This window comes from Salmo salar, chromosome ssa15, assembly GCF_905237065.1.
Source record: "Salmo salar chromosome ssa15, Ssal_v3.1, whole genome shotgun sequence".
In the NCBI taxonomy this organism is placed as follows: Eukaryota; Metazoa; Chordata; class Actinopteri; order Salmoniformes; family Salmonidae; genus Salmo; species Salmo salar.
This window is the reverse complement of record NC_059456.1, coordinates 87,057,014-87,074,081: the sequence shown is the minus strand read 5'-3', so window position 1 is coordinate 87,074,081 and position 17,068 is coordinate 87,057,014. Positions and strand designations below refer to the sequence as shown.

Here is a 17,068-nt window from a genome sequence, read left to right as displayed (position 1 = left end):
TGTGTTTGGGGAAATTTTATTTTACAGATGCATAGCTTGCTGAACAAGTTCCTTCAAATCTGGTTTTAGCACTTTACTAATCCTTCTCTGAAAACAAAATCATGCAACTTCACAAATCTTATGGAATAGTACTGTGAATATTTTGCCCAAAACATAAGGGTCTCTATTTTGCATTCCCTTGTGATTACTAATGGTGTTCAAACATGCCCTCAGCACTTCTCAGAGCATCACTAGAAATAATTGGTATACAGTTGTCAGATACTGTGCAGCATTAAATCAATGATACAAGGAAAATTTAAGAAATCCGACCAAACTATCCTAGTTTAGAGAACAAGGTCAAGCCTACTGGGGGATAAAGGGTGATCATTTTATTGAAACATACCATAGAAAATTCACCCATTTTGCTGCTTGAGAGGATAACTACACCTGCCAGCATGTGAGTTCTGCACTATAATGACCATCTTCAATTACACATGTAATATTTGGCCTTACCAAGTGTGTGCCACGCTTGTCCGTCTATTCAGTGTTTACAGAAAGTTGACGTTACTGGGAAAAATATATATTAACCAAATCATTATTTTTATTTTTTTTTAAAATGAAAATTCCAACCAAAAAACGATTTAGTTATTTGTTTCGTTAGTCCATTGTTGGTAGTCCCAAAATATTTTGAATGTCAGCAATCATACCAGCAGTATTTCTGTATTTTGAAATCTTGATAGCTGACTTGGAAACTATTTTACGTGGTTTTCATTTCAGTGAACTTCTGCAATAGAATTACATTAATCCAATCCATTTGGGGAAAGTCATTTATTCATAATTATTCTCAATTATCATGTCCACAATAACACATTTTCTGAAAAGCAAGGCCACTCAGAGCCACAAGAATGAGATCAAATTGAATATTTGTATAATGATACTTTATCCAAAATTGTGTCAGTACCTACCCCTGATGGCAGGTATGACTTACAAATTTCACAACAAAAAAGACCATAAAAACATACATAACAATAAAATGACATCTGAACGGTATGGCCTATGACTTGTTAGGGTGTTCTACTACAAGATATATCAAGAATAAGGTATTTTAAGCAAGTGACACATTTGAATGGAAATGGAAAGGAGAGTGAAGTGGTGAAGCTATAGATGTGAGTCTTTTACAGGAGTCAAGTGCATTTATCTTCCTTTTGCCTTTTCGTCCATGTTCCCGAGATAGGAGTCAACCTGTAGAAGGGGACATGGATGCAATTCTGTGGTTAACAGAACAGACATGACAGAGGGGATTATGGGAGATGAGCACCAAAGCTTGTTAAACACACCAATGAGCACTTAAGCTCATACAACTGTAATGTACTCCAACAATGTAGTAGTGCAATTTGAACAGGCTTTTTGTCTGCAGAATTGTCTCACCCTGAAAATCTGAGTGGAATTAAACATGTAGTAAGTGCACACAAACATCACTCCAGGCCCATCAGCTCCACGTCGAAGATGAGGGTAGAGTTGGGTGGGATGATACCAGGGTGCCCTTTGCTGCCATAGGCAAAGTCCGGCGTGCAGGTCAGAGTTGCCCTCTGGCCCACACTCATCTGTGGGGAAGGTGAAACAAAAAGAGAGGTCATAGTATTATCGTCGAGACACCTCTAATATAACCCTATAATGGCTCGTGTCCTTGCAAACCACACACAAGCCAATTTTTCGATTTTCTAAATTATTTAAACAAGTGGTGCAATCGTACTAGAGAATAATGGGGATATCTAATGCAAACACACCCAGGAGACCCTTCTTACCTGGCCAACCCCCTCCTCCCAGCCACGGATCACCTCCTGCTTGCCAATCTTGAACTTGAAAGGCTTGCCTCTGTCCCGGGAAGAGTCAAACTTGGTTCCATCAGTCAGTGAACCTGCGATAGGATTGAGAGAAGATAAACGTTAGTTATACTTGCCGAGTTAAATAAAATAAAATACAGCCGTGTACCTAAATTACATTCTGTCCCCTCCCAAATTGCTAGCTAGCATCCATGGATTCAAATATTTAATTACAGTCCCCTGGACAAACATTATCGGCTACTGGCTAACTAATTTGCTAAAGATACATTCATCTTAATTAAATTCATTCTCACCGATTTGAGAAAACTGTCAATTAGCTAGCTAGCAAGTAGTAGTACGGCAACTAGCTACAAACGTTAGCCTAGCTAGGGTGTAACGTTACAACTACTTTAACCATAGAAAAATAACTTTTATTAGCTAAGCAAATCGTCTAACTAATTGTTAGTTATGATAGATATCCGTTTGTCAGATTACACACATTATATAGATAACATTTACTTTGTTGCCGACGTAAGTGGATAACTGACAATAGCTAGCTAAGCTAGTGGCTAGCTTGCTGACTCACCGACATAATGCACAACGCATGTCTGTCCTTTTTTGGGAAATGTCTGTCCTAAAAGATGGAAGAAATTGAAAGAATTAGCTATGTACTGTGTTAACGACTTAATATTTTGAATTTAGCAAAATCCTCTTGACTAATTTAATCATATTTACTGTTTTTTCCTTACCATCACCCGGGGTTATGGTCTCGATTTCTACTCCCATTTTACTCTCCGACGCACTACAATGCAAACGGAAACTGGAAGTCAAGCTCATTGAATTCAAGAAAGGGGGAGGGCAATATAAAATGGCCAATACCAGTTATATGATGAGAATTAGTGTATGCCTACTTGGTCATATTTTAGTCGCATCTACATTGATGTAGTGTCATTTTTTAAGGGAGATGATGATAACATAAAAATAACAACTGGTTGACAATCAAACATTTCTAGAAAAATACAATAATTAAAGTTGACGTCATTAACCACGGTTGCAATCTAGTTATGCGAGTAGTCATACCATATTTAAAAAAATAAAATAAGACTACCGTGATGGCAACATGACGTTTCGATACAATGTGCCTACAGATAACTTGTTCGTTCGACATCTTTGTGTCGGTAAAATGTATTATGAAAGAAAAGGCGGTGGAAACGCCTTTATGCGCAAATATTGATACAATAACCATCATATTAAAGTAAACTTGGAGTCACGCGATGATATCATAGATAGAACAGATAGCCCACCGGATGTATAAGTGTGAAGCATCCGGTTGGCGCTTCTACTCACTACCAAATATGGTGATGAGGAAGCTCTGTGGCCGGCAGTGGGAGAAGATGGAGCAATATGGATTTCTGCCGACATTTTCTCAACGATTAAACATTTGATCTCAATACCGTTCTGTTCCCAAAACTATAATATGTTACGAACAGAGTGGACTAAGTTTTGTAGATTTTACACTTTGCCGAAGTAAAAAAAAAAAAAAAAAAAGACGACGTTTAGGGGTGCAAAGGCGAATTGAGTTATTGCACACGTGCACTTCAAAGAGTAGGCGTTACAGAACGGAAATATGCAAACATCTTGCTAGCTAGTGCTTGGCTCTATCCCACTCCTTGCTTGTCCTGCCCACTATGCCTCATTTGTTCCCATTAGAAACGACAGGATAAGGTCTATCTTGGGTTAGTTATTAAAAATATTGTATGATATGGCGAGTGGTCCTCCAACTACAACTTGGGAAACAGTGCAGTTTCTTTGGTATAATGGCGGTTGCAACAATTGGATGTGCATTTTGCCACTTACTGTGCAGATGGAGAATAAGGATCCAAAAGGAAATAATGTGGGGTATTAATATCTTGACTCATCTTGCCACCAGGTGATGCGTCCCCATCCCCTATAAATACCTGGGCGCATAGCATCCCTTCCTATTTTCTTCCCTTGGCTACGCAGGTGAGCGAGAAATGGATATAGAAGGCGAGTTCTGTTGAATGTGTAGAGTATACTACCTTTTGGCCGAAGCTTGCTCCTCCCAGCAGTTCTCTGCAGTGTTTTGTGTCTAAGCTTTTTCTTATAGGTCGACACCATGCTACGAATTAGGGTGAACTGATTGGTCCAACCTGTTCACGGAGCAAATCTTGTCTGTGTCTGTTCCCCGGTTTGTCTCCCGGCTAATTGCGTTACCTGTTGCTTATTAGCTTCAGCTGGATGCTAGCCTCTTCTCTCAGGAGATTGAGTCTGGGTAGTGCACCTACCCAGGCTAGGGAAGCCTGTGTGTTATCTAGCTCTAGCTAGAGCTCCAGGTCTCACCTTAATGTCCAGGCTTTGCATCCTAGCTAGCATACTGTATTACTGGCTCGAGCTGCAGCTGTTGCCGGAGTCAGATTCAGAGCATCTGTTCTTAGGACCTATTCTCACACAGTCTGATAATGTCTCAGTGTAATTGGCTCCTCACCTTTTGGGGATTGTGAGTGGAATTTCCCAAATATATTCTGATATCCATAGAATATATTATTACTTAATTCACATATTGCCCTGAGAAGAGAACTACTTTATACTTACACCTGGTTGTCACATGCGTCGTTGTATGTGGACCAAAACACAGTGGGTATATGAATCATCTTCGATTTATTAGAAGAAAAAACACACTTAAACAAAATAAACGACAAAAACAGTCCCATAAGGTGCTCAGACTATACAAGGAACAACTACCCACAAAACCCATGAAGAAAAACCCCTTCTTCAATATGATCTCTAATCAGAGGCAACGAGGATCAGCTGCCTCCAATTAGAGATCAACCCAAACATACACAACATAGACATAGAAGAACTAGAAAGGAAAACATAGAAATTGATAACATAGATCAAACCCAAAATCACAAAACATACAAAACAAACACCCCCCTGCCACGCCCTGACCATACTATAATAACAAAATAACCTCTTTACTAGTCAGGACGTGACACTGGTATAGTATTAAACTTGGGTTAAGGCTAACTCAAGCCAGTGCAAGTCTTGGACATTCATTGCGTCGCCCGAGGAATTGGTACTGGGCCAGTACCCAGTCATGGACCCCATTGTTGCGATCATGGTCCTCCCAGACAAGGAGATCAGTGGTAAGTCTCCCCGTTGTCCTCATCGGGCTGCTGACAACAACTTAAACGACAACTTCTGGCCATGGTGGCTCTCCTCATGAATACAACCACTCTGCTGCAGGCATACCTGCATGGTCTGATAGCTCGCCAGTCCACCGACGGTGACCCTGAGCTGACAGCTGAAATGACTCCGGTGTCCACACTCCTCTCCCTCTTAAATGTTGAGATGTCACGTGCTAATGGAAAAGCCCTGTATATGGTCATCTCGTCACGCAGACCGCTTTGGCTCTCACAGACAGATGTCAGCCTCCGTGAAGAAGGGTACCAAGTGTTACTTTTCAACCTTTCCCTGGTACCAAGAACATTCACAAAATGCATGTATGTCACTATAGCACCCCTAACATCAAAGGGGATGATGGTACTAAATTACCTAGACCAGTGGTTCCCAAACTGTTTATAGTCCTGTACCCCTTCAAACATTCAATCTCCAGCTGCGGGGTCAGGGTCAGCACCAGGGTCAGCGCACTTCAAATGTTGTTTTTTGCCATCATTGTAAGCCAGCCACACACACCCTATACGATACATTTATTAAACATAAGAATGAGTGTGAGTTTTTGTCACAACCCGGCTTGTGGGAAGTATAGGACCAGGGCACAAATAATAATATAATAATCAATAATTTTGCTCTTTATTTAACCATCTTACATATAAAACTTTATTTGTTCATCGAAAATTGTGAATAACTCACCACAGGTTAATGAGAAGGGTATGCTTGAAAGGATGCACTTAACTCTGCAATGTCGGGTTGTTTTGGAGAAAGTCTCAGTCTTAAATAATTTTCCACACACAGTCTGTGCCTGTATTTAGTTTTCATGCTAGTGAGGGCCGAGAATCCACTCTCACATAGGTACATGGTTGCAAAGGGCATCAGTGTCTTAACAGCATGACTTGCCAAGGCAGGATACTCAATCCAGAAATCTGGCAGTGGCTTCTGATTCAATTACATTTTCACAGAACCGCTTGTTGCAATTTCGATGAGGCTCTCTGTTCAGATATCGGTAAGTGGACTGGAGGCAGGTGTAAGGGGTGCGTAACTGGTGGCAGGGAAGTCAGACGCAGGAGAGCATAACTGGGTAATAACCGGAGCAGTTAAATTATCCAAATCAACGGCATCCAGAAATACAAAAATATGGGTACAAAACCCATCGCGCACCAGTCAAAATGTGCACAAGCACTTACAACAAACAATTTCACACACAGACATGGGGGGAACAGAGGGTTAAATACATGACAAGTAATGAGGGAAATGTAAACCAGGTGTGTGGGAAAACAAGACAAAACAAATGGAAAATGAAAGGTGGATCGGCGATGGCTAGAAGACCGGTGACGTCGACCGCCGAACGTCACTCGAACAAGGAGAGGATCCGACTTCGGCGGAAGTCATGACAGCAGGGCATGAAAGGGATAACGAATCCAGTTGTTTGTGTCATCCATTTCGGGAAAGTACCTGCGTAATTGCGCACCCAACTCACTCAGGTGCTTCGCGATATCACATTTGACATTGTCCGTAAGCTTGAGTTAATTTGCAGACATAAAACATACAATGATGGAAAGAGTGTTTCCCTTGTTAATGCAGACAGAGAAGAGCTCCAACTTCTTAATCATAGCCTCAATTTTGTCCCGCACATTGAATATATTTGTGAAGAGTCCCTGTAATCCTAGATTCAGATCATTCAGGCGAGAAAAAACATCACCCAGATAGGCCAGTCGTGTGAGAAACTCGTCATCATCCAAGCGGTCAGACAAGTGAAAATTATGGAAGGTAAAGAAAACTTTAAGCTCGTCTCTCAATTTAAAAAAAAACGTGTCAATACTTTGCCCCTTGATAACCAGCGCACTTCTGTATGTTGTAAAAGCATTACATGGTTGCTGCCCATATCATTGCATAGTGCAGAAAATACACAAGAGTTCAGTGGCCTTGCTTTAACAAAGTTAACCATTTTCACTGTAGTGTCCAAAATGTCTTTCAAGCTGTCAGGCATTCCTTTGGCAACAATAGGCTCTCGGTGGATGCTGCAGTGTACTCAAGTGGCGTTGGGAGCAACTACTTGCACGCTTGTTACCACTCCACTATGTCTCCCTGTCATGGTTTTTGTGCCATCAGCGCAGATACCAACACATCTTGACCACCAAAGTCCATTTGATGTAACAAAGCTGTCCTGTACTTTAAAAATATCCTCTCCTGTTATCCTGGTTTCCAGTGGTTTGCAGAAGAGGATGTCTTCCTTAACTGACCACCTATAAACATAACGGACATACAGTTAAAGTCGAAAGTTTACATACACTTAGGTTGGAGTCATTAAAATTAGTTTTTCAACCACTCCACAAATTTCTTGTTAACAAACTATAGTTTTGGCAAGTCGGTTAAGACATCTACTTTGTGCATGACACAAGTCATTTTTCCAACAATTGTTTACAGACAGATTATTTCACTGTATCACAATTCCAGTGGGTCAGAAGTTTACAAACACTAAGTTGACTGGGCCTTTAAACAGTTTGGCAAATTCAAAAAAATTATGTAATGGCTTTAGAAGCTTCTGGCTAATTGACATCATTTGAGTCAATTGGAGGTGTACCTGTGGATGTATTTCAAGGCCTACCTTCAAACTCAGTGCCTCTTTGCTTCACATCATGGGAAAATCAAAAGAAATCAGCCAAGACCTCAGAAAAACAATTGTAGACCTCCACAAGTCTGGTTCATCCTTGGGAGCAATTTCCGAATGCCTGAAGGTAACATGTTCATCTGTACAAACAATAGTACGCAAGTATAAACACCATAGGACCACGCAGCCGTCATGCTGCTCAGGAAGGAACAGGTACAAAAGTATCTGTATCCACAGTAAAACGAGTCCTATATCAACATAACCTGATAGGCCGCTCAGCAAGGAAGAAGCCACTGCTCCAAAACCGCCATAAAAAAGACAGATAACAGTTTGCAACTGCACATGGGGACAAAGATCAGACTTTTTGGAGAAATGTCCTCTGGTCTGATGAAACAAAAATAGAACTGTTTGGCCATAATGACCATTGTTATGTTTGGAGGAAAAAGGGGGAGGCTTGCAAGCTGAAGAATACCATCCCAACCGTGAAGCACGGCGGTGGCAGCATCATGTTGTGGGGGTGCTTTGCTGCAGGAGGGACTGGTGCACTTCACAAAATAGATGGCATCATGAGGTATGAAAAGTATGTGGATATATTGAAGTAACATCTCAAGACATCAGTCAGGAAGTTAAAACTTGGTCGCAAATGGGTCTTCCAAATGGACAATGACCCCAAGCATACTTAAGGACAACAAAGTCAAGGTATTGGAGTGGCCATCACAAAGCCCTGACTTCCAGCCTATAGAAAATGTGTGGCCAGAACTGAAAAAGTGTGTGCGAGCAAGGAGGCCTGCAAACCTGACTCAGTTACACCAGCTCTGTCAGGAGGAATGGGCCAAAATTCACCCAACTTATTGTGGGAAGCTTGTGGAATGCTACCCAAAACGTTTGAACCAAGTTAAACAATTTAAAGGCAATGCTACCAAATACTAATTGAGTGTATGTAAACTTGTGACCCACTGGGTATGTGATGAAAGAAATAAAAGCTGAAATAAAGCGTTCTCTCTACTATTATTCTGACATTTCACATTCTTAAATTAAAGTGGTGATCCTAACTGACCTAAGACAGGGAATTTTTACTAGGATCAAATGTCAGGAATTGTGGAAAAACTGAGTTTAAATGTATTTGGTTAAGGTGTATGTACACTTCCGACTTCAACTGTATACCTGGAGCTGTGCCAGGCCCGCCACGTCTGTTGACTCATCCAGCTGTAGCACATAGAATTCAATGGCTTGTATGTGAAGCAGTAATTGTTTCAAAACATCTCCTGCCATGTCACTGATGCGTTGTGAAACAGTGTTGTTTGATGAAGTCATTGTCTGTATAGTTTTTTTGGCCTTTTCCCCCAGCATTGTCCCAGCTATATCCGCTGCAGCAGGAAGAATTAAGTCCTCCACAATAGTATGGGGCTTGCCTGTCCTAGCCACTCGGTAGCTCACCATATAAGACGCTTCTAGCCCCTTCTTATTAATGATATCTGTTGCTTTTATACTTTTATTACTACTCGAATATTGTCTTAATTCTTGCTCAAAAAACTCCTGTGGCTTATTTTTAAAATGTGCATGTTTTGTTTCTAAATGTCTGCGCAACAGTGAAGGTTTCATTTAGTTGTGAGATAGTACTTTGTACATATAACACACTGTGGCTGAGGAAAGGCACTACTCCCAATATAAGTGAACCCTAAATCAATGTAGTTCTCCTCATATTTGTGTCTCTTCGATGGTTCAACGTTCCTGTCTGTTGGGAATACCTGACCTGGACATTTGGCTAATCTGTTCTCAGTCACGAGAACAGGCAGCAGCAGACATGACATATATCCTGAAGCATATCTCAGCGCTAGCCTCAGGTTGAGCATGCAAAAAATACACCTGGTCCCCACACAAACTGTGACGTTCGTGGGCATATGGATCGACTTGTCTCTTATGAGGGCTCACCTCACCAAAAAGCGAGTTCAGAAAATTGTAGCTCACCTCAGTCCTTTTGTCCAGAAGGTGACTGTTCTTCAGTGTCAGAGACTGATGGGTCTCCTCTTCGCAGCCTCCCTTTTGACCCCATTTGGCCTTCTACACTTGAGACCCATGCAGAGGTGGTTCAATGCTCAAGGTTTAAATCCCAAGGAAAACAGGTATGACTGTGTCTAAGGAATGCACGCGAACCCTGGCAAGATGGCGATCCCTGAAATTCCTTTTCAGGTGGGATATGCCTAATTCCATCGGAGGGAACAGGTTCAAACAGACGCCTCCTTGACAGGCTGGGGAGTAGTATTGAAGGGGAGGGCGGCCAGCGGGTCATGGAGCTCCAGCTGGTCCAAACAACATGCTGGAGTTGAGAGCAGTCCAACGAGCTCTGCTCAACTTTTTCTCATAACTGCGAGACGAGATAGATAAATTACATATTTACCATATTTGTTTGATATTAATAGTTAGCAATTAATACTTAACAAATAGGAGGATATTTCTGTCCTGTTAGTGTCTGTGTTTTTATGGTCTCCACTCTAGTTCCCTGCAACTACTCTGGGCGTATGGTCACTGGAGATGGCTTGAGCTGACAAATGAGTTAAAGACTGCATTACATAGACAAGATGTGGTGGGTGTAATCGAGATAGCCAGGAGGAGTTTAGAACAATTCTTCATTGTCTCAAAATCATCCTTGCATCTGGGAAACTAAGCCAGGGTGGGGTTAAGACAACAACCTACATGCAGATAACGACTGGATGAGCCCAGAGTGGATTATTATGCTCCTTGGTTTGAATGAGGGGGGGGGTTGAACCAACAATGACTGAGCATTGCTAGTGTCAGCTATATATAGGACTCTGCATTTGTTTAAAGGTTAGGTTACTCGGTCCAAAACTCAAGGGCGGGGGGGGGGTCAACCAGCCTCATTATTGCAATAATAAATCGATATTAAATAAAGATGCCACTGGTTCAGCACAATACTGTCACTCCTAGTGGGTACAGCATGGGAACTACCTCGGAGGCTGGACCTATTGTCACAGGCGGAGGGCAGCTGTGGGCCTGGTCGCTGAACAGCGAAAAGCTGTTCAGTCTGGTTGTTGGTCTGGTTGTTAACATCTTACAGAGTGCCAGGGCCCCCTCCACCAAGTCAACCTATGACTATCAGGAATCAAGGTAAGACCTAAGTGCAGACTGTGTGAAGTAACAATGTTTATTGTAACCACAGGGGCAGGCAAACGACAGGTCAGGGCAGGCAGGGGTCGATAGTCCAGAGCAGAGGCCAAGGTACAGGACGGCAGGCAGGTTCAGGTCAGGCAGAGGTCGGTAATCCAGAGGTGGAGCAAAGGTACAGGATGGCAGGCAGGCTCACAGTCAGAGACAGGCAGTGGTCAGGCAAGCGGGTACAGGGTCAGGACAGGCAAAGGTCAAAAACCAGGAGGACAAGTGCGACTAGGGAAAACCAGACGCTGAGAAAACCGCTAGTAGGCTTGAACAAACAAGACAAACCCACAACAGACAGACAGAAAACACAGATATAAATACACAGAGGATAATGGGGAAGATGGGCGACACCTGGAGGGGGTGGAGACAAGCACAAGGACAGGTGAAACAGATCAGGGCGTGACAATGACATAAGGTAGCGTGTGTTCTGCCAGTGGTGTGGGGAGCAGGGGGTTGCTCCAGAATTCTGCAGCATAAGAACTGGGCTCCAGTTCTTGAGGTCTTCGTTCGATGCTGGCAGGGCTGCATCCACACTTAAGGTATACGCAGCAGCCATTCCAGCATGTCATGATGAACAGCAGGATAGTCCGCTAGGCAGCCACTCGGCCATGGCAAGGTTTCTTAAGGGAGTACAATGATTACGACCCTCAAGAGCTCCCTCAGTTCCCAAATGGGATTTGGATCTGGTTCTTGGAGTGCTATCCAGACCTCCCTTCGAACCGTTAGACGCTATAGACATGAAACATTTCTCTCTTAAGACAGCGTGTCTGGTGGCCATCGCCTCTACCAAAAGGGTTGTCGAGCTCCATGCTTTTTCTGTTAGTGATGAGTGTTATTGTTGTCATGTTGTGTTGCTACCATGCTGTGTTTTCATGTGTTGCTGCCATGCTATGTTGTTGTCTTAGGTCTGTCTTTACGTAGTGTTGTGGTGTCTCCCTTGTCATGATGTGTGTTTTTATCCTATATTTTTATTTTTAATCCCCTGTCCTGGCAGGAGGCCTTTTGCCTTTTGGTAGGCTGTCATTGGAAATAAGAATGTGATCTTAACTGATTTGCCTAGTTAAATAAAGGTTAAATAAAATATTGTCTTGGCCCGGGTAAAGCGAGCGTTACTCTGTGGCCTAATTCAGCCTTCCTACCAAAGGTCCTGCCCTCAGGTCACATGAACAGGGAAATGGTGCTAACAGCCTTATCCACCTCCATGCCCACTGGGGCTCATGATTTTGATGTATGCGCTCTGTGTCCTGTGAGATCCCTAAATGAGTACTTGGAGAGGCGATCTGTCGCTCTGATAAGCTGTTTGTGTGCTTTGGAGAAAACAACGGTTGTCACGTTGGATTGTAGACACCAGTCTGCAAGCATATAGCCTAGCTGCCCACCCAGCCCCATCCTTTGTGGTAGCGCACTCCACCGGGGGAATTGCCACTTCCTGGGCACTGCTTAAGGGAGTCCCCCTCTCTGACAGATCTATGGCTGCCAGCTGGGCAACCCCCAGTCCTTTGCAAGGTTTTACTGGGTGAATGTTGCTAACCCTCACAGTGTGAGCTCAGCTGTGCTTGGTGCTACCCTTACCTCCCAACAGTAACCTGTGGTTGGTCCGGGTACTGCCTCAAGCACCTATGGTGATGTGTTGCTCTAGGCTGTGCCCTACGGGAACCGACTTACTCTGGTATTGTCATCCTATTGAGTGACTAGCATAGTCCCTCAAGCAAAATAGAATGAAGGTTACTCACTCACGTAACCACAGTTCTATGAGCTATGGACTACGCTAGTCTAGCTGTTGGATCCGTTGTAGCCTCGGGAAGAGTCTTGAGGAAGTGAAGCTACGCGCCCAGGTATTTATAGGGGGTGGGGGCACGCGCATCACACCCGTGGCATGGAATTACTCTGATATTAATATCTTGACTCATCCAGCCGCAAGGATAACTAGCATAGTTCCTAGCTCATAGAACTGTGGTTACGTGAGTAACCTTTGTTCTTCATCGACACAATTAACCAAAACAAGGCCGCTTCTAGTCACCTTGATTAAATCCACCTTTCCCACTGCTCTCTTCACAGTCCTCAATATTACCAAAATCTCCAAAATGAAGCTCATTGTCCAAGAAACGCAGTTCAACAAGAAATGCATTATTGGACCGATCCTTGTCTTCTACTACTTTTGCTTGCTTCGTTCCATTTCTTGATTTCACAATTTCCATTAATTGTCCCTGTTTATTACCCTGTTTAGATTTAAGCAAAAAAGAATAATTGCCAACGGAGACCAACCATGCAGTTTATTAGGCTACAGTTTAAATAAGTTATGATGAACTTCACAGAGTGGTGAAAGTGCACTGTGATCTTGATGTGCCTTTCCAATAAATATTGAGGGTCTCATACTGGTGACATGATGATTGATGCTGGACTGCCGTTAGACAAATACAAATATTCTCAGTCTTATCCATAATAATCTCATCCTATAGACCAGCCTACATGCAGATCCTACCCCCACTGTATCTATAGTCTTTTGGCTAGAGTGCAAGTGCCAAGTCCAGAGTAAGCACATTTTCTATTTAACACTACAGTTTTTGTGACAAAACTATCAGTAGAGTTAAATGCGATGGAAACATACTAAACTTTTGATTTTTATTGGGTACATGGAACATTTTTTGTGTATTGTGTCATCACGCACTGATTTTTATCCGCAAAAAAAGGCAATTTAAATTAAATTCATGTAACTTTTATTTAGTGGGAGGGAACTTCATATGTGGTGACAAATGGTACATACAAGACACATACTGTATCAACATAGAACACATGTACTGTCGGGTACAGTATAAAGGATTAGAAGCATTCTATGCAATCCCAGGGTATATGCAAACAAAAACTTAGAGCTAAGGAGTTTGATGGATGTTTGCACAAATTCTTAGATTTGAATGGGAGAGCTAAAAACCTGCGCCCGGAGGCTAAGGGGCTATACTGGTCATTCAGTGTGTGTGTTATGTCAAATGCTGTTTGTTCCCCCTTCTTCCTCACTCATTTTTTGTAAATGTCATTGAGGGGTTCCTGACTTGTTCCGATTACCTTCCTACTGATTCTTATTACCCTGTTCAATGGGTTCTGACTTGTGTTCTCTAGAGCAAACCACCTCACAATATTAAAGCCTAAGATGGATTCTATAAAGCATATATAAAATGCTTGTAGGATTGATTGGTGTACATTCAAACTTCCTCAATTTCTGTAGAAAGAACAAGCGTTGTTGACATTTTGAATGAATGTGTTCAATGTTTCTTTTGAAGGAGAACTTGTTGTCAATGCTGGTTCCTAGGTATATGTAGTCCTCCACTCGCTCAATGATCTGTCCGTTAATGTCCAGCGCTTGGATGCTAGGTTGGTCTCTTCTGAAGTCAATGACCAGGTCTTTGGTTTTGGTTGCATTAATCATTGTTAGACATAAAAGACTGTACAATCATCAGGAAATCAGTTCAAAGTGATTTTAATTTAGGAAATCTGTTCCCAAGTATTCCCACACAAGTATAGGCATATGTGATTATATCCCAATGTAATCAAGGTTTGAAATGATTTAGTTTTTGTCTAATAATAATATATCTGTTTAGGATTCTTATGGTCAATTTGCAGTGTACAAATGATTTATAACCATGTTCCGACCGCCCGACCATCCGCTCAAGTAAAAATGTCTGAATGTAATTGGGGACTGCTGATGTAGAAGATCCCGCCCGTGACATCGGCACAATTGTTTATATATATGATTTTTTAGACATATGTAATTTTACATTTTCCTTCAGACTTGTTAGACATCCTATGATCAGATTTACAGTATGTGAGCAGTGATTAGAATTTGGCCAAGAATTCCATAGAAGGTGATCTGAGTTGGGCTTAGATACTTGTGAATGGGAATTAAAATCAGGCCTGAACCCCAGTGGATTTTGATGAGCAGATGTGTGTGATTGGTTATTTAACTTTTTGGAGCCTCTGAGGTTGTGACTTTAAGGTAGACCTGTTTAAAATGCAACTGGACTTAGTTGGCTGTGACTCGCCACATGACTTCAGACTGGACTCATGTGTTTGGTGTCTTGACTGATGAATGTGTGATCCTATCTTTTCTTCTATATCAGTTGAATGTATGGCTTCAACACTGAATAGAGGGAAAACAAGAAAACAGTTAGTGGCCTAGGGCTACACATATTCATATTCATCATCATGCACATACAAACATCAATAAAAGAGGAAGTGTGGGGCAGGATGTTTGAGAATCATAAACTCAGGAATGTGTAAGGGAAGTTGTAATGCAGTATGTTGGAGAGGAAGCTATTGTCATAGTAGGAGCACTAAGGCAGCCTATTAGAAGGAGTGTGAATGACTCACTCTCTTCCTAGCTCTCTGGAGCTGGAAGCGTCGATCCTCGTTGATGGGGTACAGGTGGAAGAATACCAGAGGTAGGGTGATGGGCACAGGGGAAAACAGCACAATAAGAGCAGTCACCACATCCTCACTATGGCTACAAGCACCTGCACAATACCCCACAAAACTGCAGTACAAACAAGCATACATACAAACACACATTATACACACGCATAACATAAATACATACATTGAAATAATAGGGTGAAATAAACATATACAGTGTATTCGGAAAGTATTCAGACCCCTTGACTTTTTCCACATTTTGCTACGTTACGGCCTTATTCTAAAATGGATGAAATTGTTTACTCCCCTCATAAATCTACACACAATACCCCATAATGACAAAGCAAAAACTGTTTTCTAAAAAACAACGGAATATCACAAAAAATGAAATATCTAATTTACATAAGTATACAGACTCTTTACTCAGTACTTTGTTGAAGCACCTTTGGGAGCAATTCAAGCCTTGAGTCTTCTTGGGTATGACGCTACAAGCTTGGCACACCTGTATTTGGGGAGTTTCTCCCATTCTCCTCTGCAGATCCTCTCAAGCTCTGTCAGGTTGGATGGAGAGTGTCACTGCACAGCTATTTTCAGATGTTAGATTGGGTTCAAGTCCGGGCTCTGGCTGGGCTACTCAAGGACATTCAGCGACTTGTCCAGAAGCCACTCCTGCGTTGTCTTGGCTGTGTGCTTTGGGTCGTTGTTCTGTTGGAAGGTGAACCTTCGCCCCAGTCTGAGGTCCTGAGCGCTCTGGAGCAGGTTTTCGTCAAGGATCTCTCTGTACTTTGCTCCGTTCATCTTTCTCTCGATCTTGACTAGTCTCCCAGTCCCTGTCACTGAAAAACATCCCCACAGCATGATGCTGCCACCACCATGCTTCACCGTAGGGATGGTTCCAGGTTTCCTCCAGACGTGACACTTGGCATTCAGGCCAAAGAGTTCAATCTTGGTTTCATCAGACCAGATAATCTTGTTTCTCATGGTTAGAGAGTCCTTTAGGTGCCTTTTGGCAAACTCCAAGCGGACTGTCATGTGCCTTTTATTGAGGAGTGGCTTCCGTCTGGCCACTCTACCATAAAGGTCTGATTGGTGGAGTGCTACAGAGAGGGTTGTCCTTCTGGAACATTCTCCCATCTCCACAGAGGAACTCTGGAGCTCTGTCAAAGTGACCATCGGGTTCTTGGTCACCTCCCCGACCAAGGCCCTTCTTCCCCAATTGCTCAGTTTGGCCGGGCGGCCAGATCTAGGAAGAGGCATGGTGGTTACAAACTTCTTCCATTTAAGAATGATGGAGGCCACTGTGATCTTGGGGACCTTCAATGCTGCAGAAATGTTTTGGTACCCTTCCTCAGATCTGTGCCTCAACACAATCCTGTTTCGGAGCTCTACAGACAATTCCTTCGACCTCATGGTGTGGTTTTTGCTTTGACATGCACTGTCAACAGTGGGACCTTATATAGACAGGTGTCTGCCTTTCCAAATCATGTCCAATCAATTGAATTGACCAAATGGACTCCAAATCTAGTTGTAGAAACATCTCAAAGATGATCAGTGGAAACAGGATGCACCTGAGCTCAATTTCGAGTCTTATAGCGAAGGGTCTGAATACTTATGTAAATAAGGTATTTCTGTTTTTTATTTTTAATAAATGTGCTACAATTTCTAAAAACCTGTTTTCACTTTGTCATTATGTGGTATGGTGTGTAGATGGATTAAATTTAAAAAAATAAATTTTAGAATTAGGCTGTAACGTAACAAAATGTGGAGAAAGGGAAGGAGTCTGAATACTTTCCGAATGCACTGTAATAATGAAATTATATTTTACATAATGAGGGGGAGAAAAAGGGAGAGGGAGAGCAGGAGTAGGTGGATGAATGAC

The 17,068-nt window shown here is 42.4% G+C and overlaps 1 protein-coding gene and 1 long non-coding RNA gene across 2 annotated transcripts; both read right to left on the bottom strand.

Moving 5' to 3' along the window:
* Positions 1 to 795: 795 nt before the first annotated feature.
* Positions 796 to 2,608, bottom strand: fkb1b (FK506-binding protein 1B). Its single transcript, NM_001141565.2, is given in 5 exon segments — positions 796 to 1,221; positions 1,408 to 1,583; positions 1,785 to 1,897; positions 2,389 to 2,436; positions 2,552 to 2,608. Coding segments are annotated over 4 exon segments (327 nt in total). The 5' UTR covers positions 2,589 to 2,608; the 3' UTR covers positions 796 to 1,221; positions 1,408 to 1,454.
* A 10,879-nt stretch (positions 2,609 to 13,487) lies between these two features.
* Positions 13,488 to 15,679, bottom strand: LOC123727334 (uncharacterized). Its single transcript, XR_006759287.1, has 2 exons — positions 15,148 to 15,679; positions 13,488 to 14,917 (listed from the first exon to the last, which is right to left on the bottom strand). It is a non-coding gene; the product is annotated as an uncharacterized lncRNA (long non-coding RNA).
* Positions 15,680 to 17,068: the final 1,389 nt, after the last annotated feature.